Genomic DNA, 26963 nt, shown 5'->3' on the forward strand with positions numbered 1-26963 from the left:
CCCCCAGATTCCTAGCAAATTGAGAGGGAAGGGGACAGTCCCCAAAGGAAGCTGGCCACCAGTCACTTGACCAGATGTCCTGATTGCCCCCGAAAATCCTCTGTCTTCTCCCCATTTAACTTCAGGAAGACTTTAAGACTGAAACCATCCAAAACCTATAATTCGAATTTATTGGTGCTTAGTAATTGTCATATATACCTTTTTTGTCTTCTTTTCCATATATTTCGTATATTTATTCATATTCAAATTGTAAGTTATTAATAACTTTATTGTACTTATGATGTAATTTACTCCAAACGTCAATAAAACATTGTAACACAAAACCGTTAATTCGAATTTCCGCTACAACTGCAAACTTTTTGAGTGGATAAAAACGGTCAAGGGAACGTCTTACGATGTTCTAGTCCTCTTTTATACTGGAAAGTAAGATACTAAAATGGTCATCCTTTAAACTGCTTTTTCAAACAATTTCTTCTACAAATCACATCCTCCACTAAACCAATGACTCCGTTCCCCATTCCTGAAAACTTGATAAAAACATGTGTTGAAGATTTAGTCCCCATTATTCTCAGAACCATTAATTACTCCCTAGAGTAAAGGATGTTTCCTCCAGCCTCCAAACTGATAAAATCACCCCTCTATTAATGAAATAACACTTTTGCAACTTTCAAAACTTAAGACGTATACCAAACTTCCCTTCTTTTAAAAAAACATTAAGAATTATTTTTCTCTAAAACTTTTTTCAAACATATCAGACAATATACTACTAAACTCCTTTCAATTTGGATTTCTTACCACAAACAGTTCCGAAAAACAACTCTTGAAATATGTGACCACAACCTATGGAAGATGATATCTGCCTCCTACTGCTCCTGAACCTCTCAGCAGCATTTGACACTATCAACTATGAGCCCCTATTCAACATACTTTTGTCCAGAATGTGGATCTCAGGTTAAGTGCTGAAAGGATTCTCTTTCTTCCTCTTGACCAGTGTGAAAATTGACTTTTTCCAGACAAGATATTTATTTTCATCTACATATTTAAGGGATGAAATGTCCCAGAAATCTCTGTGATTTCTCAAAAATACATTTGCACCATTTGGTGTCATACAGTGAGGTCACAATTGTATGCCAGTGTTCTGAAATATAGCAGAGCTATAATAACAAGCTTTGATTGCATATATATTTTAGGACCACAACTTACTTTCATCATCAGACTTTGACTCTGAGCAAGAGAGAAATACAGAAAAGAACAAGCATTTGCAATGCAATAGGTCTTACATTTCGCGAGTTTGAGCTATTGGCATTGTAAATGACAATTCCTTTTATTATGTTTTGGTTTTTAAAACATAAATAATAGGCATTGTCATTTACAATGCCAATGGCTTAAACATGCGTAAATGTGGGACCTACTGCATTGCAAATGCTTGTCTTCAAAGCGCCTCAAAGCTACCAAATGTGCCAAATGCGCTGGTGGCTTCTCGCCACATGGAGCCTAGAGTGCTGCAAGAGTTTATTGCAACTACACGGGAGGTTGTAACAATCAGAGATAAGGTGTGTGTAAGGGGGGGCATAGCAAAGGGGTGTTCACATGAGCTACTGAGGTCCCCTGCATGGTTTATAGTTTTGTACTCATGGAGTGGTTTCTACGGTATGCCCAGATGAGAAGTGAGCACATTGTATGTCCACAGTCTGTTGTCGCCGCACTTCAAGACGGAAGGGGTCACTGTCCACACCAAGCCCGAGAAACAGAAGGACCGACCCGAGTATGTCTGCTCATAGCGCATAGAGGCGAGCTGTTCAGCCCCAAGCGCTAGAGAAGTAAAGCCACTCTTTTGCCATGCTTTCTTTATTGTTTTATTTTTTTCTCTGGAAGCCCAAAAATGCATAGTTTGTATTCTTCAATAAAACCAAACGAAAACTACTGGGAATCGTTGCCTTTACTGCCCACTTCTGCCGTATTATTTGTTGTGACGCAATAACTCTTCATGTGTGCACCGTAAGAAGGAAAAAGGAACAAAGAGCCGATCCTGCGACGAATATATGCTGTTGAGTCAGTTTGTTGTGTTGTTTGGAGGGGTGGGGGTGGGGGGAGGATTCTTAGTGGATAGGAGGGATGTAAACGTTTTCACATCAAAGCAATATGCGCTACACCCCCTGGTGAAAATTTCCCTGGATCTATCACCTAAAAAGTATAATGATAACAGATGTAGAAGTGAAAAAAAAAATACGTTTGATCCACGTGGGTCCCTAGGCACTTATTGTTTGTTCCTTGCAGACCTTTCTGACACTGGCTTTGTTGAAGCTATCTGCTCTTTTTATGGCCACACATCCCTGCGCACATTGTTGGGTAATTTCTCTTCTTTGAGCCATATTCAGCAAGTTGCAGCTGATTCACAAAATATAAAAAAGAATGAAAAACATGACATCGATTTTAAGCACATCATGTGTGAACTTTTAGGGGCACGTATCCAAAAGAGAAACTGTTTATAACGAGTAGCCTGTTCATCATTTCAAAGCGAAGTATTAAGCCGAGTTCTAATAATTCAGCAAGGATATATTTTTGTTTTTTAGTTTTTTACTTTAGCTTCCTTCATCCTGTAGTTTGTAAGAGGAGAAATTGATATGAGCATCATCTTCAATGTATTCAGACTCCTTATCATCTTGTGATTGCAACCCCGCCCCCTTCCCCAGGCCAGCGCCACTGTTGCTGCACTTTAATGCTGTGGAGAGTGTATGTGGCTGCGCTGCACTTACCTCCCTGCTATACTACAGAGCGGGATCCCAGCGCAGCGCTGCACTTCAGCCTTGCTCACCAGAGTTGTGCACCGCAGATCGGGATACCGGCGCAGCCCTGCACTTCAGGCCGCACTCAGCAGGCTTGTGCACCACAGAGAGTGTTCACTGTCCCATGCTGTCCTTTTAGCCTTGCTCACCAGGGTTGTGCACCACAGAGTGTTCACTGTGCCGCGCTGCACTTCAGGCCTGTTTCACCACTGTTTTGCACTGCAGACCGGATGCCATCTTAGCGCTGCACTTCAAGCCTTGCTCACCAGAGGGGGCGTGGCTTGCGCGCCGCTGCGACATGGCGACTTGCGCTTGAGCTCCAGGGGGACTGAGGGCCGTTGGAGGATTTGGCCCGCTTCCAGGTGCCCCTGTTCGACGAAACAGCTATCCTGACCCTCGGAACATGCCGAGAGCCGTTTGCGAGCATTTCAGCCGGCTATTGACTACGGAGGTGTGATTTCTGACAGGCTGAGGTGGCGCTCGTTATCGCTACGGGCGGCCGCCATTTTAGCTGATTGTGACGGCCGTCGCCTTCTCTTCTCAGCAACGACGTCATGGATACTTTCTTGCCAGTTCGGCGGAATACCAGGTGCTTGTGACTACATTTGGATACTTTTTTCATTTTTTCTTCCGCCCTTTTTCCTCGCGCTGCTTGGCTGGTTATTTCGTGGCTCTTTATGATTGCACACGTTTTGGCTTGCCTTGGTACAGCAGTTTGTGCCCTCAGCTACGTTCTATCTATTCTTTGGGTCTCTGCTTTAGCCTGCTGGGCTCTGTAAGGTGCTTTTACTAATTCCTGCAAAGGCTTGTCATATAAGTCCGCTTTTTTCGCTTATTCTGGTTTATCTGTTTTCAGTGCGCTCTATTCTTTTCTTTTTGGTGGGGAAGACACCTCCTTTGACCTTTTTTGCTTGCCTCTACTTTTCCTCAAGTGGCTTAATATTTTTTCTCTGTGTCTGAGGTTCCATGGCCACCAATATGGGCCGTTCATCAACTGTTAAAGACTCAAAAGATTCAGGTGCCCCGGTTAAAAGACTCAAACAAGTGTCTCCTACGCCTGAGTCTTCTCACACGGACACCAATACCACTCTTGACGCAATTTTAACGCGACTCAATGAGGTTCATGAGATTGCGCAGTCAACAAAGACTAACACAGATTTACTGCAAGTGGAGATGTCCGCTATCAGGAATGATTTCAAGGCTCTCTCTATTCGTGTTTCGACTACGGAGACACGTATTAGTGGAGCGGAGGACCATCTGCAGAAACAATCTCGGTCTCTTACCCACTTAGAGCGCTCCATGGCGGCATTGCGCAGAGATCTCACTGAACAGGAGGATCGTAATCGCAGATCTAATCTGCGCATTTTTGGTCTGCCGGAAGATGCAGAGAAAACATCCTCTTCAATGATTGATTTTTTATACCAATGGCTTCCTTCTACTCTACAAATCTCTTTTCAGAGGGACTTTGAACTAGAAAGGGCACATCGTGTTCCCACCTTCCGATCTAAATCTGCCACACAGCCAAGAGCGGTAATTTCTAAACCATTACGTTATCAACACACGGAGCAGATTCTTGCCCACATGAGGAAAATTAAAGTGGTTTCCTGGAAGGTCATCGAATTTCAATCTCTCAAGACTTCGCCAGGGATACAGTGATAAGGAGGAAGGGCTTTCTTAATCTTCGGAAACGTCTTTCTGAAATGAACATTCCCTTTTCCTTCTCTGGTCCACCGAAATTTCGGATTACCTTCAAAGGTCGCTCCAGAATTTTTGATGAACCTGCAGATCTAGCTTCTTTTTTGGACAACCAGATGGAACTGCAAATGGAACTTCAAATGGCAGCTTCGCTTGATCCTGGTGCTTCTGGCACATGAAGTGTATATCTGTACCTTCTTTGTTCTCTCTGTTTCAGATCTATTGACTTAGTTGTCTTTTATGATCTGTTTGGTGGTTTTATGTTTCTCTATAACTTGTATTGTGGTGCTGTCTGTTTGTGGTTCTACCCATGGTAGTTTGGTTTTGTTTCCTGTGTGTTCTTTTTGTATTTCTCGCTTTTTCTGGGGTGGTCTGTTTGTCAGTTTCTTCTTTTTCCTCTCCTGTTTTGCGGTGTGTTTCTTCTTCCTCATTTTTTCTGTGTCTCTAGATACGGTCCTTATTCTTTTATTGATTACTCTATCCGTCAATATTGGGTTTTTTCTGTTTGTTCTTGCCTTATTTATCATGCTTTTGTTCTCTATTTTCATGTCTTTCTAGACTTTATTACATGTGTCCTTATCTCATTCTGGAATGCTTTTCATGTTGCTCCTACTCCACTGCTAATTGTTTTTTTATTGTTGTTTGCTTCTCTTCTGTGCTCGATTATCCCTATCTCCGTCTCCGTCCCTGGTTTTTGCCTTCTTTGACAGATGCTTCTTCTCTTTCATCTCACTTCTCATTAGTATTATATACCCCTATGTAGTTAGTTAGGTACTGTTTTAGGTTGCTTCTCCTTCTTGCTTTTTCTATCTTTCTAGGATTTTTGTCTCATTGCATTGGATGTTCTTTCTTTATATACCGCTATTTCTTTTTCTTGATCGTTACCCTTATACCTTACTATTAATCTTTAGATTGAAGGTGATATACCTACATATGGTTCTGCTCAGAGTTACAATGTTTTTTCATGAGGTTCCTTCTTTTTATTTTTAATGATAATAACTTTTGCATGCTATGGTTTTTCCTGTTGTATGGATTTCTACTAGCTGTTGCCTATTTATTGTGTTCTTATTTACTGTTTTTATTATCAATGACGATTTTCTATCTGTTCTTTGCCTGCTTATCACATACTTTTTCTATCATATGACAAATTTTTTATATTTCTACTGTATTTTTTTCATTTCTCTTTTATGCTTCTTTGCTATATTTACTCTCTCTTCACTCAAATGATAGTCTATTTAAATACTTTGCTTGACTATTTTGTTATATATGATGCTTCTTCACGATATTTTTCTGTAAATGAGCTGTTTCAAGACATAATTTTTATTGGGGCTGATGTTGCTGAATCCATTTCTCCTCATAGCGGCTTCCTTGATCCCCCTTTTCACGTTCCCCCTAGTATGAATTTGGTCTTTTTCAGACCTCACTTCCTTGCTCTTCTTCCCCTTTTTCTTTCTTTTCTCTTGATTTCTTTTTCTCCTCTATCTTCTCCTCTTTTTCTCTCCTCTCTCTGCCTTTTTCTCTTCTCTTGGACTTCTTTATTAACCTTCCCCTTTTTAACGTCTCTGCTTTGTGTTTGGAAGATTGCTTCTATTCGGCTTGTTCATATACTATCTTCTAGCTCCTCTCTGTCTTATCTTCTACATGATTCATGCCTGGCTTAAATGTATTATCCCTTAATGTTAAGGGTCTAAATCACCCAGTTAAAAGGTCAAAAATTTTGGACTACTGCAAATCTCTTTCTTCGGATCTTGTACTTTTACAGGAAACAAAGGTTTCGGCCAAGGAGGCACTGTTCCTGAAAAGGGAGTGGGTATCAGATGTTGCTTGTTCAGATGCGTGTGGCAAAAGGAATGGGGTCATTACGTTGATTTCTAAAAAATCTGGTTTGTCTATTGTCTCTTCTGAACAGGATACGGAGGGTCGTTGGCTGTTATCTAAATTGTCTGATGGTATTGTTGATCTTTTTGTCATGAATATTTATGCTCCGAATAAGGATGATCCGTTATTTTGGAAAACAGTAACCAAAAAATTGCATGACACTCCTCATTCTGGTAATTTGTTGGTGGGGGGTGATTTTAATTTGCCAATGGATCCCATCCTCGATAGGAATTCTGCCTTTCATTTTCGTCCTCCGAAGTCACATAAACAAATGACTAATATGTGTTCTCTGCTTCATCTTCAGGATGTCTGGCGTCTCTTTAATCCCACTGGTAGTGATTTTTCCCTTTTCTCCTCCCCTCATTCTACTTTCTCGCGTATTGACTACCTTTTAGTACACTCCTCCCTTCTTCAATCTTCCTCCTCTCCTCTTATTCATCCTATTTTGATTTCGGACCATGCTGCGATTTCTTTTACTCTACTGTCCTTTGCTCCCACGACAAAATCAAGGTCATAGAGACTAAATACAGAAATTTTGTATGATGACTCCCAGGTTTCTGAGTTTTCTAAGGAGATTGACACTTTTTTCTTTGAAAATGAAGGCTCAGTTGATTCACCAGTGGTGCTCTGGGACTCCTTTAAATGCACTTTCCGGGGTCAGGTCATTAAATGTATGGCAAGGAGGAATGCTGCTATTAGAAAGGAACTAACAGATTTAGCTGATGAGATTAAAAGACAAGAATCTCTTTTTCGTCACTCTAAGGATAAATCCTGTCTACAATCCATTAAACACTTAAAATACACATATAATACTATTGTTACCAGAAGGGCTCATATTAGTCTTCAGGCTCAGAAGTCTAAGGCACTCTTATTAAAAAATCGAGCTGGTAAAATTCTTGCAGCTACTTTAAAATTTCAGGAATCTTCTTGTAAATCTTCCAGGATTTCTTCTATTAATGATCATTTGGGTAATAAGAAATTTCAGACTGAGGAGATTCTTGGGGTGTTTCGTGATTTTTATGATAAATTATATACTCCCTCTAATCAGGCATCTTTTGAGCAATGCCAAGACTTTTTAAAGACAATTCCAATAAAATCGATATCAGTGGAAGATAGTTCCTTTTTGAATCACCCTATTTCTTCTGACGAAATTACTGCTGCAAATAAAGATACTCGTTCTGGGAAAGCCCCAGGTCCTGACGGCTACCCTATTCTTTTTTACAAAACCTTTCTTCCTGTAATTGTTCCCAAATTACAATCCGTCTTTGATGCTTTTATCAAGGATGGCTCTGTCTCTGGTTCTGCCGCTGATGCTACAATTGTAGTGATTCCGAAAGAAGGTAAGGATCATTCCGACCCCAAAAAATTTCGTCCTATTTCTCTTCTTAACATGGAAGCTAAAATTTTTGCGAAGATCTTAGCTAAACGTTTAGAATCCTTTATTCCTCATCTGATACATCCCTCGCAAACAGGCTTTGTAAAAGGTCGGTTGGCATGTGACAATATTCGAACATTCTGTCACATTCTTGGATCAGCTAAACGTTCTAAACTTCCAGCTGCGGCCTTGGCACTCGATGCTGAGAAGGCCTTTGATAAGGTTTCTTGGCCTTTCCTGCGTGCGATTTTATGTGCCCATAATCTTGGGGACTCCTTTATTCAGATGGTTATGTCTCTTTATTCTCGCCCTAGAGCTAACATAAGAGTTAATGGTGCTACATCAACCTTTTTTAATCTTCGCCAAGGTACTAGACAGGGTTGCCCTCTATCCCCTCTCTTATTTTTATTATCCATTGACCCTCTTCTCAGACTGATTGACCTCCACCCAGATATTAAAGGTTTTTCTTTAGGTTCGCATTGTTTCAAAACAGCTGCTTATGCAGATGATGTCCTTATTTTCTCTGATGACATTGCATTGGCCATCCCTGCTATTTCTGACACGATTTTTCTCTTTTCAAAGGTCTCTGGATACACCTTGAATAGGGATAAAACTGAGATGTTCCCTTTGAATGTGTACTGTTTTTCTCACCATATGGGTTCTGCTGGTTTTAAGTGGCAAACTAAACAATTGAAATATTTGGGTATTTATTTTTGTTCTTCCTTGGCTGCTACAGTTTCTTATAATGAATCCCAAACCATTCTTAAAGTGCGGCGTCTTTTGGAAACCTGGTCTCCGAAACACATTTCTTGGTGGGGTCGTCTGCAAACGCCTAAGATGATGATTACCCCTATTATTAATTTTGTTTCCTCTATTCTTCCGGTTAAACTTTCTGCTTCCTTCTTTCATGAAATTGATGTTCTCACTTCTAAATTCTTATGGAATGATAAACGGGCTAGGATTGCCTATAAATCTTTACGTCAACCTTGTGACATGGGTGGATGTAATCTTCCTGACTGGGAGAAGTACCAAGTTGCCTTCTTGGCGTCTCAAGGTGCTTTATGGTTTTCTTTCCCCTCTCTTCATATTCCATCTTGGCTGTTGATAGAACAAACTCTTGCCTCCCCACTACCGATCGCTTCTTTTATGACTACGAACACCCTTTCTATCCTTTTCTCCCGTTCCATTATTTTAGATATTATTGCTGCGGTCCGCAAGATTGATAGAAGAGTTGCGGTTCCATTGCATAAATCTAGATGGTCGTCTATTTGGCGTAATTCTAAAATAAAAATCAATATTGATCCTTCTCTGGTGTCCTATTGGGCTAACAAAGGGATTTCGCTTGTTAAACATCTCTATGATGCTGATGATCAACCGTTACCTTTTTCTTCCTTGGCAAGTCAATTCTCTTCAACTAACTTGGATTTTTATACCTTACTTAAGATTAAAGTGGCACTTGCCAAGGTGCACCTTCATCCTTCTTCCCCCACAATCACCCTTTTTCACTTATGGATACGGTCTGGACATGTAGCCTCCAGAATTTATAAATTCTTATCGTCTTCTTTATTACCAACCCCAACTGTTACACAACGGGAATGGTTGCATCACTTTGATCATGACGTTACGGACCATATCTCTCCCGACACCTGGCAGCTTATTGGTAAGCTTTCTCTTCGTAATAAAATTGCCCCTTCAATAATGCAATCTAAATTTTTCTCTATGAATCTCCTTCATTGGACTCCTACTCGCTTGCATTCGCTTCATCTTAAAGACGATAACTTGTGTTGGAGTTGTGGTTTGTTACCTGGGGATTTTCAGCATATGTTCTTTGGGTGCTCCCTCCTCCAACCCTTTTGGGATCTAATAAACAAACATCTTATGCTTATTTTTGGTATTAAATTCCACCTTTCTTTTCCATTAATTCTATTAGGCCCGTTAGCTGCCCCGGTCCCTCTTCCTTTGGATTCTACGGAATTGCAATTGTTGGACCTGTTGTTAACTGTGGCAGTGAAAATCATTCATATGGAATGGAAGTCTTTTGCTTCACTTTCCTATCATACCTGGTGGGCTTTGGTCTCCTTTTTACGGAGTGCTCATACTTCAGTTGATCATGCTCATCTTTCTCCTTCCATATCTGCTGGGGTTTGGTCTGCCTTAGATTCATACATGGATTCAGCCTCGAAAGGGTTGGTTGCTCAATTTCCCTTTGATTTGTCTGTTTAAATGGTGTTCTCCTTTTTAGGAAGGTTCTTTGGAAGTCCATTTTTTCTCGTTCTCTTCTCTTTCTTCCTTTCTCTGTCCTCTTTTTTACTCTTTTCTATTCTTTCTTCTTCCTCCCCTCTTTTCCCTAATATATTACCTGATAGTGTTACTTTTGACAGTTATGGCTACTGTCTATTAATTTTTCTCCTTTTAGTGATTTATCTACCTGACTTCAGTAGCTTCAATGTATTAGACATAGGTTTTGAGCTATTTATTTTTAGACTCATATGTTGCTTGTACTTATCTGATTTCAATGGTATCACTATAGTTTATACCTTATTTCCTTATGTGCTCCTTCAAAATAATAAAATCTTTTGAAATGAAAAAAAGAAAGCCTTGCTCACCAGAGTTGAGCACCACAGAGAGTGTTCACTGTGCCGCGCTGCACTTTCAAGCCTTGCTCACAGGGTTGTGCATTGCAGAACGGGATCCTGGCGCAGCCCTGCACTTCAAGCCGTGCTCATCAGGTTTGTGCACCTCGGAGTGGGATGCTGTTTTATCAATGCATTAACACATTAGCCAACACACTCAGCAGAATGCAGACTCATCAACATATTTACAAGGGACACACACACACACACACACTGTCAGACGCATTCACCACGACTTAAACCCACCAACACGTTCATGCAGCGCACGCATGGAACTGCAGCGGGCGCGCACACCCACCTGCACAGATCCAAGCAGCTTCATTCATTCAAGCGCCTGCCTCTCACTGCCCTCTGTTTCAAGCTGCGCTGTTTAATGAGTACGTGCGAGAGTAAAAACACGGCCATTGAGCGAACATTGCGTGCGAAAAAATATATGTCACAATATATTGAGAAAGCCAGCTTCGCTCACCAGAGCGCGGAACAACCGAACCAGGAGACCTCCCTTGTAATCCCGACTTCCCTGTGATGACATTGTGTGATCCAGGACAGATAACATCTACCTGTGGCACAGATCAGCCTAACCCGGGGGCTATACACAAATAGGCATTTACGTTTAGCTCACACTTGGCATTGCATTTGCACCTGGTTTATAAGTCAGGGGAGACACTCGGAGCCAGGCGACAGTTTTAAACCTGATTGGTTTGTTTTTCGTCTTTTTATCCAGTCATCACCCACCAGGACAGCATGTGAACTGATCTCAACAAGAAAACAGGAAGAGAGTAGCACGTCTGTGGCAGGAGGGGATTAAAACAAAAAATATAGTGCTCGCGGTCCCGAAAATGAAAGCGGAACTGCGCTCCCTTAGTGCGTGCGGTGGTAACTGATATTTGCATAGACAAAGTAGAAGAAAAAAAAAAATTGTGCTCGCAGTCCCGAAAATTAAAGTGGACCGCGCATGTAACTTACTTATAAAAAAAATAACAAATATAGTGCTTACCGAGTAATTGAAGGAGGCCGTGTCCTTCCGCAAGTAAACGGCCCAATCCTGGTGGGCGGGGCCCAATGCGGACAGGGTGGCAACCCTCAGTGTAATGATTGCCTCCGGTGCAATCATTACACTGTGTTTTGCATAATCCATGACGCAAAACGACACGCACGAATCAAATTTGCAGGCGGAGCTGAGACACGACTTCTGGAACCATATCGATCCCAAGAAGCCCTCACATGGCGAGTGCAGCGCATGTGCTGCTCAGGCCTGGCGAGACCTAAAAAGGAGGAAGAGAAGGATAGGGAATTGATGACAAAGGGAGGATGTTGGATGAAAAGGAGCCTTAAAGGGTAAGAGATAGAGACAGAAGTGTAGGGTGGTGAAAACTAGAGCCATGAGGGAATCAAAAATAGGCAGCCTTAGTAATTCAGAACCCCCAGCATTTAGCAGCGCTGCCAGCGGGCTCCTAACCCTTTACCCTGCTTTTTTTCTTTTCAAATGGGGAAAGGCTAATTAAAAGCAGTAGGTGAAAACTGCATTATACAGTTTGTTTGCAGTAAAAAGAAGTGAAAACTATTTTATTATTTATTTAAGAAGACAGTGTTTACACACAACAGGCTTTGCTTCTAAAGAGCACAATCTTGCTGCATAAGGGAGTGAGATGGCTGACAGATAATAAAAGCCCCAACAGCTAATCAGATAGCTCTATTATCTGAAGTTATGTGCCCACAGGACTCCCTAGAGAGTCCTGCGAACCCAACCCTCCAGTTAACTATAATGTTTTAAGCTTCATTTCTCATAAACTACTAAACAGATTTACACCAAATCACAAAACGATTACTTTGCGTTAAACAGCTTGCTTTCTGCTAAACTTGGTGTAATTCGATTCTTCTGTATTTGGTTGTAGCGGTGTCTAAAATTCCATATGGAAATTGCATAGGGAATTCGTGTTGTGGAAGCCCCCGGTTCAGGCATCACACTGAAAAATGCGAGGAAGGAGCCGAGGTGTATAAACATTTGTTTTGTAAAGTTTTGTGAAGATACGTTAAAGTTATTAGCAAACCAAAAATTATTTTTCCTATGGTAACTAGGTCCTAACTATAAACTACACTTTAGGTGAAAATGTTAGTTAAAACACACCATTTTAAACTAACAAAACCACTGAAATACACCAGTTATAGTTATCTCAAGGAATTATAACTCGTGCCCTAAATTATCTAATACTTGTGCCCTCGCCATTCACAGTGTTTTCATCAATTATGCCACTTCAGAAGTTGCACTTATGTGATCAATCATGAAGCCGATTTACTTTTCCAGGATGAGAATTCCCATGTACCCCTGCTTTAGAGAAGGCATTGTGGTGTGTGACGTTTCCTACCTTAACACTCAACGGTGTGCATGGAGTTGGGCACAGAGTCTCACCTGCGCTCAACCCACCACCGCACCCAACACCCCTCCGCACATGGCCTTTTGTAGTGCGTGGGTTTTGGCACAGGACCTGACCTGTGACACAGGCGTTGCATGCTACAACCAACCCCCTTGGCACCCAGCTGCTGACTATGTCATATAACTATATAAAGGGTGTCATTTTAAGTAGGGCAGACGTAATAGCAGAACTATTGCCACCCAATGGCAACTGCCACTGGGTAACATATACATAGTTACAACCACAAAAATCAGAAGACAGTGGGAAAGTGGTGTGTAAAATAAAATCTAGATTGATTCACCAATGTAATAGGTAAAGGTTATTAACGAGATGGTAAACATGGAACAAAAAGATGGACCATTAAATTAATAGGGAAAATGAGAAGAGCGTGAGATACTGGAGACGTCATTATATATGAAGTTTGTTCTATGCCATTTCATCAGTACTTGAATAAGAAACATGTATTGCTAATTTCTTGTATTTGTTTAACTATGAGGTAAATACTGAAAACCAATAAAAACACTGAATCTGTATTAACAAAGCAAAATTGATCTTAATGACTTAGGGCCATATGTATGAAAGTACCGATTTGCGATTCTGAAATAGCGATTTTTAAGAAATCGCTATTTCAGAATCACAAATTGGTATGTATGTACAAATTCGCTTTTTTTAGCGAATTTTTAGTATTCCTTAATTGCGATTAGCAAATTGCGAATCGCAATTAAGGAATACTTTCCCATTCATTTCTATGGGCCAGGAGGCCCATAGGAATGAATGGGAAGGTAGTCTCAATTTTGCGATTTGCAATTTGAAAATCGCAAATTGAGAATAATTTCAAGGGTGCAGGGGTGTCCAAAGGACACCCTGTTGCACCCCTGAAATATGCATGGGTGCACATGTGGCGCACATACATGCCCTAAGGGCATGTATGTGCGTCACATGGCACTTTGAAAAATGCTGAAATGTGCATTTTTCAAAGAAATCGCAACTTACCACCAACTAGAAGTTGGTAGTAATTTGCGATTCTTTGAGGGCATTTTTGCTAATTTTTTTGGCTTCATACATTGAATTTAAGGAATCGCAAAATTTGCGATTCCTTAAATGCAATTGCAAAATAAGGAGTCGCAAAATTTGCGATTCCTTATTTTTCATGCAGATTTGGGTGATACATAGCATTTTGGCATGATACATATGACCCATAATTAAGTAAAGTGTTTTCTTCCCTTACTGCAGATAACCAAACAGAACAGTGTAGTAATTCAGTTACTATTTTCAATAAGCAATTACTTATTTTGAAAAAACACCCTTTTCAAACCAGTACAAAAAAATAAATATAATGTATAATGTACTATACAAAATTAATAATGGGCAGCATTCGGAATATGGTCCTAAATGTTCATCTCAGTGTTTTGGTGACATTTACAAAACACTTGGCCTATGGCCTTCTTGCCTATGACGTCCCCAGAACCCCTAAATGGCAATAATGGACCAGATTACACATTACCTGTTATGTATCCTTTGTATCTAGACACATAGATAGGTAGGTAGCCTGATAGCGGACAGACAGACAGATAGATAATATCTGAATATTGTTCAAAGGCTATGTGTTCATCACAGAATCTGTGTTTTCAGAGGCACAGATACTGAACATGGTAGGTCTCTGAATATGCCACTGCCTTCAGTAGAGTTGTAAATCAAATTAACAAAAGAAAAATAAGAAGCAAGCAACAATAAATAAACTCTGTACCTGACATTTAATCTATCGATCTGGTAACTGGTCTTTCAATCCAAGGCACAGACAACAGTCCAATTTTGAAGTGATGGCTGAATATGCATAACATCATAGATCTACATTGAACACCTTTTTAGCCTAAGAAGTGCAATAATATCAGAATTCTACAGGTTGCAATATCTTTTAATCGTTTATTTTTTCTTAGCCCTACAATAAAAAGGAAGAGTCTGGTTCCTGAGAGCATGATTTGCATTTCTATTCAGTAGATAAGTCTTACTTTTTTTGCAGTCTGGATCTGCATGGACTTTGCGCACCAACAACCCATATTTGTAGGTGGTGATGTTGGGGTCCTGAGAGAAGTCCAGGAAAGGGTTGCCACAACTGCTGATTCGTTTCATGGATTTGGGGTTGGGGTCTGCAAGTTCCGAGAGTGACCGCCTCAACTCTTCTTCATCTCTGTGGAGAAAACAACAATGAAGCACGTTACTGTAGTTTACAAACGTAACTGACGTAGATCTTGGACTGCCCATTTTGGTTCACAGCGACATGCTGCCCAGTGGAATCAATCAAGGCAGGAAAGTAATCTAGTTTGCCAATTGCTCACCTTTGACGGAGTAGTATTTCCTGTGAAAATCAAAACAAACACACTTGTCTGAAGCTGCCCTTTTATCTTTAATGTACTTAGGGAGACAAGTTTCATGAATAACTTCACATAGATTGATGTAAGTGGTAGGCATAGCTAGATGTCTAAAGTATTTAAAAAAGAACTGAAAAAAATACTTTTACAACGACTTCTCCAACAAACTCTTTCAACTCTTCATGTGGGGACACTAAGAGTATAGTACGGCTGCCAAGACTGTTCTAACTGACCGCTTGCTGCTCATTTAACCCCTTGGGTGCTCATGACGAGGTCAGCTCGTCATGAGACACGGCGCTCCGGTGCTCATGACGAGCTGAGCTCATCATGACCGCGCCCGTTCCGTGGAACGCTCACACGCTGGGCTGATTCCCCTGTTGTGCTGAGCGTTCCATGGGAACGGGTGTGGCCATGACGGGCTCAGCTCGTCATGAGCACCGGAGCGCCGTGGCTCATGAGCGCTGACCTCGTCATGAGCACCGGGGCGCTGTACGCCCCCCCCACCCCCCAGCACAGTGGGGGAATGTGTCTTGCACGTAAGGGGTTAATGTGCACTGCACTACGTCCATTGTGGCTACTGCCTCTAAACCATGAAACCATCATAGAATGAAATTACCCATTGTGTACCTTTCTTTTACCATTCTAGGATGGCCAACACTTTGGTTGTAAGCGTGGTTTCTTCTATGCTTAGGCGACAGCATGTTTTATTTTCTTCTGTTTTCTATTTTTATTATTTTAATTTACCTTACATGTTTAGTTTGTGTGTGTTTTATTGTGGTTGTGTAAGTGGGTGTTTTCGAGAATGAGTCAGAATGATGATGAATGGCTGCACGGGTGAATGACAGAGTGCATGTGGGATACTTACACCCACAAATGACTGAAGAGGGTCCTTCATTTACAAACCAGACCTGTTGACATTGCCAATGCTTTGCTGTGAAAGTGGATGCATCTTTGCAGATTTCCAGATCAGAGATAGGCATCGAAGACTGCTGTGAACCTATTTTATCCAGAACTAGATACACACACCAGTCCAGTACATGGTTATGCAATGTAGCATTGACTTGTCGGGAGCGTAAGGTGCAAACTGTACTGCTCTGGGACTATGCAGATAATTGATATCATTTAAATTAGAATACAGCTTTAAAAATCACCATTTTCCCAACAGCAGCACTCAAATACATAATGTATGCTTTCTTTATTATTAATAGCTTCACCTGTGTATTTGTTTCTTAGCCGACAAAAGTGCTAATCTAAATGTAGTTGCCTGTTTTAATAATTTCTCGACTAGTCAGAAGATGGAACTCGGGAGAATGAACAACTTGTTGAGATACAGATGATCACTCTCACAACTTCTATTTACACAAAATAACTAGCTGAACTTTCTCCCTTGTCCTAATGGGAAGATTCCATGGTGTTAAGTAAACTCCACCTAATATCGGACTGGTCACCACTGCAGATGCTTGACAGTCTCCTTCGGGACACAGATGGATTCAGAGAGACGACCTTGTTGCAGGGCCCATTGGGATTTCAGGTTCCACTGCAGAGCCTCCATAGATTGGACACATCCACAGTGCTGCCACCCCTGCCTTCCAAATCTCAATTCTCCTTTTTCTTTCGAATGACTCTCTCCTTCCTTCCATTCCATCCTCTGCATGCCACTTCTCACTGAGCGCAGCCTACTCTAATTCACATGCATGTTTGCCTCAATCCCTATTATTGAAACCCTACCAATTGCCCACACCTCATTTAAATGATCACAACTTCTCCTTTAAAAAGCATTCCCCTGCAACCTAACAATATCCAAGCTCCTGTAACTCCTTAATTACTATCACAAACCAAAACATGAGTTCACCCTCTCCCACTAAGGATCATCCCTAACTCCTATTAATTGAATCCACCATATAGAAACTTAAGCAAAACATCCCAATAACCAACAATAACTAAAAATATTACTAACCCTGGGTTCTGGAGCAGCATCCTACAAACAAATTCAGGAGTAGCAAGTGCTATATAAACACAGTTACAATACAATACAACATATAACCCTCCAGACTCATACTAATATTAAAACCATAACCATCACATGTTGACCAAGTGTTTGTAGATCATACCGACTGCATAATAATTTCCTTATACTGCTTGACAATTCCATATAGGACCAAACTTCTATAGGTCACGCCATTAGCCAGTACTGTACCAGTCCACAGCATTAGGTGAAGAGATCTGCCAAATGTCTCTGGACAATGGAGGACTTTAATTTAGTCCACCACTGCGGGTCCCAAATAGCTACATACGATGCCGCATTTGGCATCTTATAACGGCATTCAAATTTGGGATGGCAGAAACAAAGTCGATCCCTGCTGCTCTATCATCCATGTCTCCCTCCAACCTATGCCTACTCAGGACCATAAACTTTAAACAAGATATCTCAGATTGGACAACCCAGGGCAGTAACCAGCTAAGTGGACTGTGAAAATATGAAATACCAAAAGGGACAGGCAGAGCTGCCAAAATCTGCCAGTATAATGAAAATCATAAACTGTGTGCATGTCTCTCACAACTTCATCCATCACACTGCTAAGCGCTGTGTCTCATGACAAGATAATTTCACATCTGTTGTTATCACACGTGACATGGAAACACTTCCCTCGTAGGATCAAAACAAAGACAACATCCTTCCACCCACACACCCAACACAGTGGAACATGCTACCTGCGTAGACAAGTGGCTTCAGTGCCCCACATAGGGTAGTGAGCATTACATAAATGTTGCAACACTGTACAATTGGCCACCAGGCATTGCTGACAAGGAAAATACATGAAGCCAAGAGACCAAGAAGCCTCACAACCATCCTCACTGAGATCCAGGGCTGACCCAGAAGTCCTGGACTTGCTGCAGTGGATGCAAAGCTTTAAAGGTCATTATATCTAGGATCACCCAAATGAATGGAAGCTTCTGTGAAGGGAATCAGATGGGACTTCTTCGTAGAAAAACCCAACAATCTTAGGAGCTCTGATATCCTTAGAAGGTGGTCTACGACTAACTGCAGTGAAACAGCCTTCAGTAGCCAGTTGTTGAAGTAAGGAAATACAGAAAAGTCTGACCTCAGTAGATGAGCAACGGCAACTACCATCACTTTTGTGAGCACTTGAGGGGCTGTCATGTAGCCAAAGGCGAGCACGGCAAATTAAAATGTTCTCAGCACCCACTGACCTGCAGGTAATACCTATATCAAATACGCATCCGTCAAGTCCAGGCACACCACCCAGTCTCATGGTCCGGGGCAGAAAGAATCTGAGCCAATTCGAGTATTTTTAATTTGTGCTTCTACAGGAGGCATTTAGAGGCTGATGGTCCAGGATAAACCTCAGGCCCCTGTCCTTTACCTGAATGAGAAAGCAGCATGAATAACAGCCCTTGCCTTGCTCAAAGTCTGGTACCTCTTCAATGGCACTCTTGGAGAGGAAGAGATGTACCTCCTGCAGTAGAAAAGACAGACACTTCTCCAAAATGTGTTCTAGTATGGAGGAAGGTGAGGTGGGGAGGAAATTAAAGGCAAGTTGTAACCCCCCTGACAATCTATAAAACCTATATGCTGGAGGTGATAGATCACCAACCTGGGAGGAAATACATTCTGATGCCATCAGTTGGATGTGAGTTGCTAAGGGCAGACTAAAGCAGCTTGGTGGTAAGGTGTTGGAGAACTAGTGCCCCTGTCATGTTTGATGATTCCTGCTGCCATGTCTGTAGCCCCAAAAGGGTCGAAAGAGCAATTGTATCACTGGCAGGAAAGGCTGCCGCTCTCTATAGACTAACCCGATAGAATAGCTCCTACATTTGCGGAACTAGTGGGAAAATTGTTTATGAGAAGTCAGAAGTACCAAGAAGCATGATGTGGCCCTAACGTCTTTAAACGCAAAACCTGCCTTCTCTCCAAAGAGCCTAAACATATTAAAGGGCATGTTCATCTGCGATGCTTGAACAATACCAGACAATCCAGTAAACTGCATCCAGGTGTGCCTTTGAAGCACAACACTGGTGCCAAGCCTCTGCCAATTGAGTCTGTTGAGCCCAGGCCTACATGGATAACATATTACACCTCATCATGGATAGTCTGAGCAAGGGAGACCACAAATTCTTCAGTGCCCATCTGCAACATCTTGCTGGTCATGCGCCATAAGGAAGGCGTGTAGCCGCCAAACAGGTAGACTGAACCTCAGTGCCAAACTGACAGAATAAGACTTCAGTCTGCCAAAAGAGTCACTCCGTTTGGATACTCTGCCCAGAGATTTGGTTTGGAAATTAGTTAGATTAACCTTTCTAGTCAAAGCCTGTACAATAAGACTTTCTGGGAAAGGGTGCTTGTTAAGACAATCTGGTTCACTGGGCACAGCCCTGTTTCGCCTGGCTGCTTGTCAACTAATGGGCAGACAATAAGATGGTTTTGACCACATAGCCATCAAGACATCAATGAGAGTGCCATTGAATCTGGGTAAGGGGTCCTTGTGTTACAGGCCCAGGTTGGAGAATCTTAGCTCGGACACTTGTCTTAGTCTCATTGAAGGGCAACTGCAATTCTAGTACCTCAGCAACCATCCTAATTACCACTGCAAACAAAGCACAAGGGGAGGTGTCAAGCCCACTAGCATTTTGTAAATCCTCGTATAAGGTATCAAAATTATAATGAGGGAGAAGCACACCTGTACCATGTAGTAGTAATGTGCTTTACATCAACAATAAAGTAAAATCACATAGGCAAAAACGGAGCTGAAGGGGATTACATACATTGGAATGGGGTGCACCGGCGTAGCTATGGGATTGTCCGCCCCAGGCGGCACTAGTTTCGGGGTTGCAGGCACCCGGCACTAATGGCCCAAGGCGGTGGGCTTTATAATTTATTTGGAGACACTGACACAGTGTCCCCAAATAAATTATTAAAGGCTGCCGTCATGGGCCATCAGTGCCGCGCAGCCGCCGCCCCTACAGTGAGCGAAGTACAGTGCAGCCCCACACACACACTTGCGGCTGTGACTGTCGCTGAGCCCGCAGCACTGCACATGTGACATGCAGAGGTGATATTCTAAAACTCAGCTGCCTACAAGTGCTACTTTCCTAATCGGCGGAAGAAAATGCGTCCCTCTGTCAGGGCTTCTTCCTCGCTGCACGTCATCCAAGCATCTTGTTATCAGTGCAGCACTTTTCCTTTACAAATTAGTACCATTGGTTACATAAAAACAACGTGCACTACAACTACCAGAATGCATTATAGCATAAAATGGATGCCCATGACCGGCAAACCAGGGTAGTGATCACAAGGCCTGAGATTCGGAACTGTATCCACTACAAGACTCTACATCAGAGTAGTAGTTCCGCCTTAGGCAAATCGTTGAAACTTCACGATGCACTATAAGTGGGATCAATATAGTGACTTTTGAGCGGTTGTATTTAGTTTCATACCACACTAGGAGTTTGTGCAATTGCTGCTCTTTATAGTCCGTTCTTACTTTCGGTGGCCACAACCTTGTTATGTTCGTGCAAGCGCACCAGCTTGCAAATGCTGCAGCGCACGCACCACCTAGCAAGTGGTGGTGGTGCGGTGCGCGATGGCGATGTACTGTCTATGTGGGTCTCAGAGCCATCCATCTTGTAGCATGCGAACGCGCTACCAATGATGGCTCAGGGAATAATTTTTGGCCAGCCCCTGCGCTGAAAGCGCAGCTGTGACGTGCGCCACCACCACGCGCTTTCGAGTCTGGGAAGTGCAGGGCGATTTGCAGCAGAGCCAACTTGCCCTACAGTAGGGGCCCTGCCTGTGCCACCCACTGTGGAGTCTACACAGGAGTGCCTGAGGCAAGAGCTTATTATTATTATTATTATTGGGACATTTGTAAAGCGCTGCGTTACGCGCACCGGCGTGTCCGCGCGCTGAAAGTGAGAGAGGCAGCAAACAGGGAGCACAGTAGCTTAATAGTCATTTACTTTGCATAGAGGTGGGTTTTTAATTTCGCTCGAAACCTGGCTTCTTCAGGTTCCAGACGCAAGTCCACTGGAAGTTTATTCCAGTAGTTTGCCGCTAGACACCTGAAAGATCTGCCTCCCATGCGCGCTTTCTTCACCCTGGGGACCCTAAGCAGACCCCCATCAGCGGATCTGAGCGCTCGAGCGGGTATATAAGCTTCAACCAGTTTCCTCAGTGGTCGAGGAGCCCTATCATACAGGATACGGTGACACGTGCAGAGGGCTTTATATTCAACTCTGCGCCTCACCGGAAGCCAATGTAGCTTCTGCAGTGCCGCCTTCGAAGGCGCCCTATTGGGCAGCCTGAGGATCAGACGAGCTGCCGCATTTTGCAGTACTTGGAGGCGAGCCATGCTCTTCTCTGGCACCCCCAGGTAAAGCAAATTCCCGTAATCCATCCTGGCGGTTACCAAAGTATGTACCAGGGTTTGGCGAGCTTCCATCGGCAGTAGGTCCAGGACTTTCCTCAATCTTTTCAGTACCCCAAAACATACGCCAACCACACGGTTGATCTGGGGCCCGAAAGTGAGACCTGCATCAAACCATACCCCTAGATTTTTTGCCTCTTGGCAAGGGGTGGGGGTTGGTCCTAAACAGGGTGGCCACCATGCCGATGACCATGCAGACTGGGCTCTCCCTACCATCAGCACCTCTGTCTTGTTGCCATTGAGTTTTAAACAATTGATGGCCATCCAGTCGGCAAGTTCTTTCATGCACGACCGGAAGCCATCTGCAGCAAGACAGGGTGCGTGTGACAGGGAGATGACCAGTTGCGTATCATCGGCATATGATACCAATTGGAGACCATAGTTCTCCACAATGGAGGCTACCGGCGCTACATATAAATTAAAAAGGGTTGGACTCAGGGACGAGCCCTGAGGCACGCCCTGGCCCAAAGGTACCCCTTTTGAATAGCAGTCGCCTTGCCTCACTTGAAAGCTTCTTCCCGTGAGGAAGGCCTGGATCCACCTCAGCGCGGTGTTGGTGATCCCACCTCTGTTCAGACACTGTAGCAAGGTGGTATGTGCTACAGTGTCGAACGCCGCGCTGAGGTCTAACAGGATCAAGGCCATCGTTTGCCCCTTATCTACGCCCTGTCTCAGATGTTCCGTTGCCATGAGAAGGGGGGACTCGGTAGAATGGCGCGGTCTAAAGCCAAACTGTGTGGCATGGAGCAATCCCATCTCCTCCACATGTTTCATGATTTGGGTGTTAACCACCTTTTTCGGCCACTTTGGACAGAAAAGGCAGGAGAGAAATGGGCCTCAGATTTTCCAACACCTCAAAACCAATGTGGGATTTCTTCCGGAGAGGGAGTACCACAGCCTGTTTCCACCCTTCAGGTAACATACCCGATTTGAAGGAGGTATCCAGGACATGCCTTATGTAAGGCTCCAGCACTTCCAGGCTGTCCCCCAAACGTTTAGGGGACACCGGGTCCAAGGGGGAGCCCGATTTGACAGAGAGGCATACCCTGACTAGCTCTTCAGGAGGGGGGGTGCTAAAGTTCGTGAGGGACCCCTCTGTCTCCATGCCCTCCGATGTTGCCACAAACTCAACCCCCTACAGGGGGAGGATTAGGAAAAGTCGAATACATTTTCTCAACTTTGGTGGAGAAATATTCGGCAATTCGATTGCAAGTTTCGGTCGAACAACTCTCTGGGTCTGCCGATGAGTCTAGGATAGTCAAAGACTTATAGATACTAAAAAGTTCTTTGGCCGAGTTTTCTGCCCCTAAAATTTGTCCTGCATAGAAGGCTGCCTTAGACTTTTTAATCAGCCTATGATGCTGCCGCCTTTTTTCTAGGAACAGTTCCCTAGCCTGGGTATCATATGACACCCTCCACACTCTTTCGGCTCGCCTGCATTCCGCCTTTGTTTGCCTCAGCTCTCCACTAAACCATGGGGCAGATCTTTCTTTACGGCCGGATGCAAATGTTCGACAGAGTGGGGCGGTCTGGTCCAGCGCTTGAATAATGCGCTTATTGAGGTTCGAAACCGCCGTTTCAATATCCTCCCCTCCAGGTTGGCCGTCTCTAATCAGAGCATGATTAAAATCCTCCAATGCGAACTTAGCCCACTTCCTCCTTAAATAATTTAAGGGTGCCTGAATGGGTTTAGTGGTTTTAGGGGTCTTTATAGAAAAGACCACCAGAGAATGGTCTGTCCAGGGGATTGGTTCAATAGTGGACACCTCAACCCCTTCCCAGTTAGCAAAAACCGGGTCCAGGAGGTGCCCCTGCCGGTGTGTGGGGCTCGAGTACTTAAGTTCAAGCTGAAGGGCTTGAATATCCCGGCAAAATTCCTCCACTCCCTTATCCTCTGGGCAGTCTAGGTGCAAATTCAAATCGCCCAATAGGAGGAATGTGTCCCTACGCAACGTTGCCTCTGTTAAGTTTTCTAACAGACTCTCCCTGAACTTGGCGCAAGGCCCTGGGGGTCTATAAACCAAAAAGCCTTTGATCGTCATGCCCCCATTAACTTGTATAGTGAAAGCTCCCACCTCACTCTCAGCAACCAGCGTGCTTTCCAACAAACATCCCAAGGGTTTCCTAAAAATAATTGCAACCCCCCCCCCCCCCCCCCCCCCCCTCCCTACTGGCCTGTCCTGCCTAACCATCGAGTAGCTCTCAGGCATAGCCTCGATGATGTCCGAATCAGAGAACTGGTCTAACCATGTCTCCGTGATGAACAATAGGTCAAACTTTCTCTCCGCAAGCAACTCGAAAATGTCGATTCTGTGCCTGCGCAGTGACCTCACATTAAGGAGACCACAGTTAAGAGCAGCAAGCTCCCCGGCGTCTGGCAGCATGGTGGTAAAGCAAAAGCCACAATGAGCACAGTCTATGTCATCACTGGACATACCGTGCCTGCATGATGGTAAAGTGGACGGACATAATCTGAGGAGCTGCTCCCTATCCCAGCAGATCTTCACAGCCGGACCAGGGGTTATCACCCTAGCCCGCCGTCGGCCGCGGACGGGCGCAGACGGGCTCGACTTTGGCGACACTTCGGCGCGCCTTCGTCACGCCCGCTGCGCTCGTCCGCTGCGCTTCCGGGGGTACATCCTCCTTTTAACGCCCTCAGCCCGTCTGCCTCACACCCACTAGACCGCTAACCGGTCACTGAACGGACATGTCGCACCTCGCTCAGACCTGTCCCGAACAGCCGGGCCGCCCACACTGGGGGGCCGGACGAGGATTTAAATTGTCATGCTGCCAGGCCTGTGAATTATTTCCGAACATCAAGACAGCCCGGGCCGGCCCGGCCGACACGATGCCACTGGGTGAAGGAAGGAGAGTGCTGCATCATGCACTCAAGAGACCGTGGAGAGATGCTGGGGGCTGATCGTCACTGGTAGAGTCACGCTGCCTCAGCCTGGGGGAAGAAGAACGAACACTGTAAGTTAACCAGCCAGTAGCCACTGCCACTATTTGTCAGTCACAATATCACAATCAAATTATTTTCATTTTCGGAGAGCGCACGACGTTTCTATTCTAGTACTGCTGCAGCAAGCGGTGCATTCATTAGGGCTCCCATGAGGCCGAACATTGAGGACAGCAGTGGTCGGGCTCCCCGGCACAGGCACCGGCTGCATTCACTGGTGCACAGTCAGGAGTTGGAGGCAGCGTAGAGCATGATTGTGGGGGTTATTCCCAGCTAGGATTACAGCCAGATGCAAAGAGGGAGTCAGGCTGGGGATGGATCCTACGTTTAGCTTTAGGATTATTACTGCTCGGTGTCTCGAAGTGTCTTTTTGAAATAATACAGCATAGATATCTAGGCTATGTGTACCTCAGTCAGCCTCTTCTCCTGAGGTTTGCCCCCCCCCCCCCATCATGCCTCATTGTATTGTAATGTTAATTACTTAGAATAGCCATGCAACTTACTTTCAGCATTAGGTTAATAATAGCTGGTAAAACTGCGCGCAGTGCTGTAATCAACGAATTGATTTTTAATAAACTGCACAGTCTTTTTGAAATAAATATCATCATTATGCATAGCTGCCACGGTTTTAGATTGCTATGTGTGACATTTTTAAAATCTCAGTGTAATTATGAGTGACATTTCAACAACTATGAGTGACACTTCCGCGCGAGCAAAATCAGGCAATGAAGATGAGGGAAACATATCAATATTATAAATTACACCCATTTGAGCAACGAGAAACTATAAAAAGATCTTAAAACGGCTGGAAAGCACCAGAAATGGATGGACACACACATAGCTAGGGGTCACAACGCAGGCTGGAAGGTACTGAATGTGGTAATGAGGAATAAGGTTAAAAATACATGATAACGGGATGGAATAATGGAGTATGTCTAACGTTATGACGTAAAGCATCTCAAGAATGTCAGAACTCAAAAGCAGTGTGGGATTTCTTTAAGTCACTAGGCCTTGTGTGAAATGAACTTCTATATATCAATAACAAACTGGAGGTATTTGGCGCGATAAAGCCACGCTACACGGTTGACTTCATTGGGGGCTTTGGAGCAAATACGTCCTTTTTTCCGCATCCTTCCCCTCCCGCTATCGGCCATGGGCAGCAATCTGAGGGATAGCCGCGGGCGCCAGAAGCTCTATCTACGTCACTGATGGGGTGCAATTAACATGTAAGGAATCGAAAGGAAAGAAGGACTTTCACCTAACCACAGAATGAAAATATTTGGAAAGCAACTGGAAGAAGGTGTGGGAAGAAGGGTGGTAGAAAGAGAGAAGGATATTTCAAAATTCTTATTGGGAAAAAAAACGTAATTATTTTATTAAAATGTTGTGTAGAGTGCTCTGTACCATTATACATCATAACAATGTTTCAAGCTATTCGCTGGAAACACTGTCAATCACATCTTACTTTTTAATGCCCTTTAAGCAGACTGGTACAGAATAAGGGGTCCCAGTGAAGGTATCACAAGTACACAAACAAACCACTTTATATCACACAATATTAAAAATCACAAACTAATGATTCAGCACACTGTTGTTTATTCACAATGTGCTTGTTCACATTTCTTATAGCAAATTCATAACAAAATTATTATAGTGCCCCAGGAAAAGGAAGGGTGAGGGACAGTGATTGGGTAGGGAAGGAATGTGTGAGGTAAGTTATTTGTGACAAAAATATCAATATATGGTTATTGAACAATCAATACAGCTGGCTTCAGAGTCCTGAGCCAGTACAATGCACTATAATAATGTTGATATGAATTTGCTATAAGACATGTGAACAAGCATATTGTGAATAAACAACAGTGTGCTGAATCATTAGTTTGTGATTTTTAATATTGTGTGATATAAAGTGGTTTGTTTGTGTACTTGTGATACCTTCACTGGGACCCCTTATTCTGAACCATAAAACACCCATGTCCCTAGTGACTCTATTGGGTAAAACCCCCCCTTATTTAATGTACTTTAAGCAGACTGGGCAGCAATGATGAACCTCCACTTCTATCTTAGGCAAGTTTTACTAAGATTACCCAGAAGTGGTTCAAGGGTTTCATGTCCGCACAATAAAGAACTTGGCCTTTATTGACCCATGAGTGCGTATTTTGCTGTAAATATTTTACTGCCGTGGATGAAGCTATCGCGGTTCACCACCGCGACGACAGCACCCAAGACGAGTGGTGCGGCAGCGGTGACCTTTGTGCTTCAACTATATATATATATATATATATATCTTATTCTATGCTTAACATGTATATAGGTCACTGCATTAGCAGATTGAGGCATAGGACGAGTCAGAAACTGGAGGTAGAGGATATATTGAGAGAGGTATAGGGTGAAACATAGGGTAGTGT

At 43.4% G+C, this 26963-nt stretch overlaps 1 protein-coding gene across 2 annotated transcripts in view; it reads right to left on the reverse strand.

The window, feature by feature from the left end:
• The window catches only part of PSD (pleckstrin and Sec7 domain containing), a 656537-nt gene that overhangs the window by 42986 nt on the left and 586588 nt on the right, over positions 1 to 26963 (reverse strand). For both annotated transcript variants that reach the window (XM_078643048.1, XM_078643049.1), the window contains one exon: positions 14791 to 14969. In XM_078643048.1, coding sequence (XP_078499174.1) covers positions 14791 to 14969 — 179 coding nt within the window. The remainder of the gene's footprint in view (positions 1 to 14790; positions 14970 to 26963) is intronic.

This window comes from Lissotriton helveticus, chromosome 5_1 (assembly GCF_964261635.1).
Source record: "Lissotriton helveticus chromosome 5_1, aLisHel1.1, whole genome shotgun sequence".
Classification (NCBI taxonomy): Eukaryota; Metazoa; Chordata; class Amphibia; order Caudata; family Salamandridae; genus Lissotriton; species Lissotriton helveticus.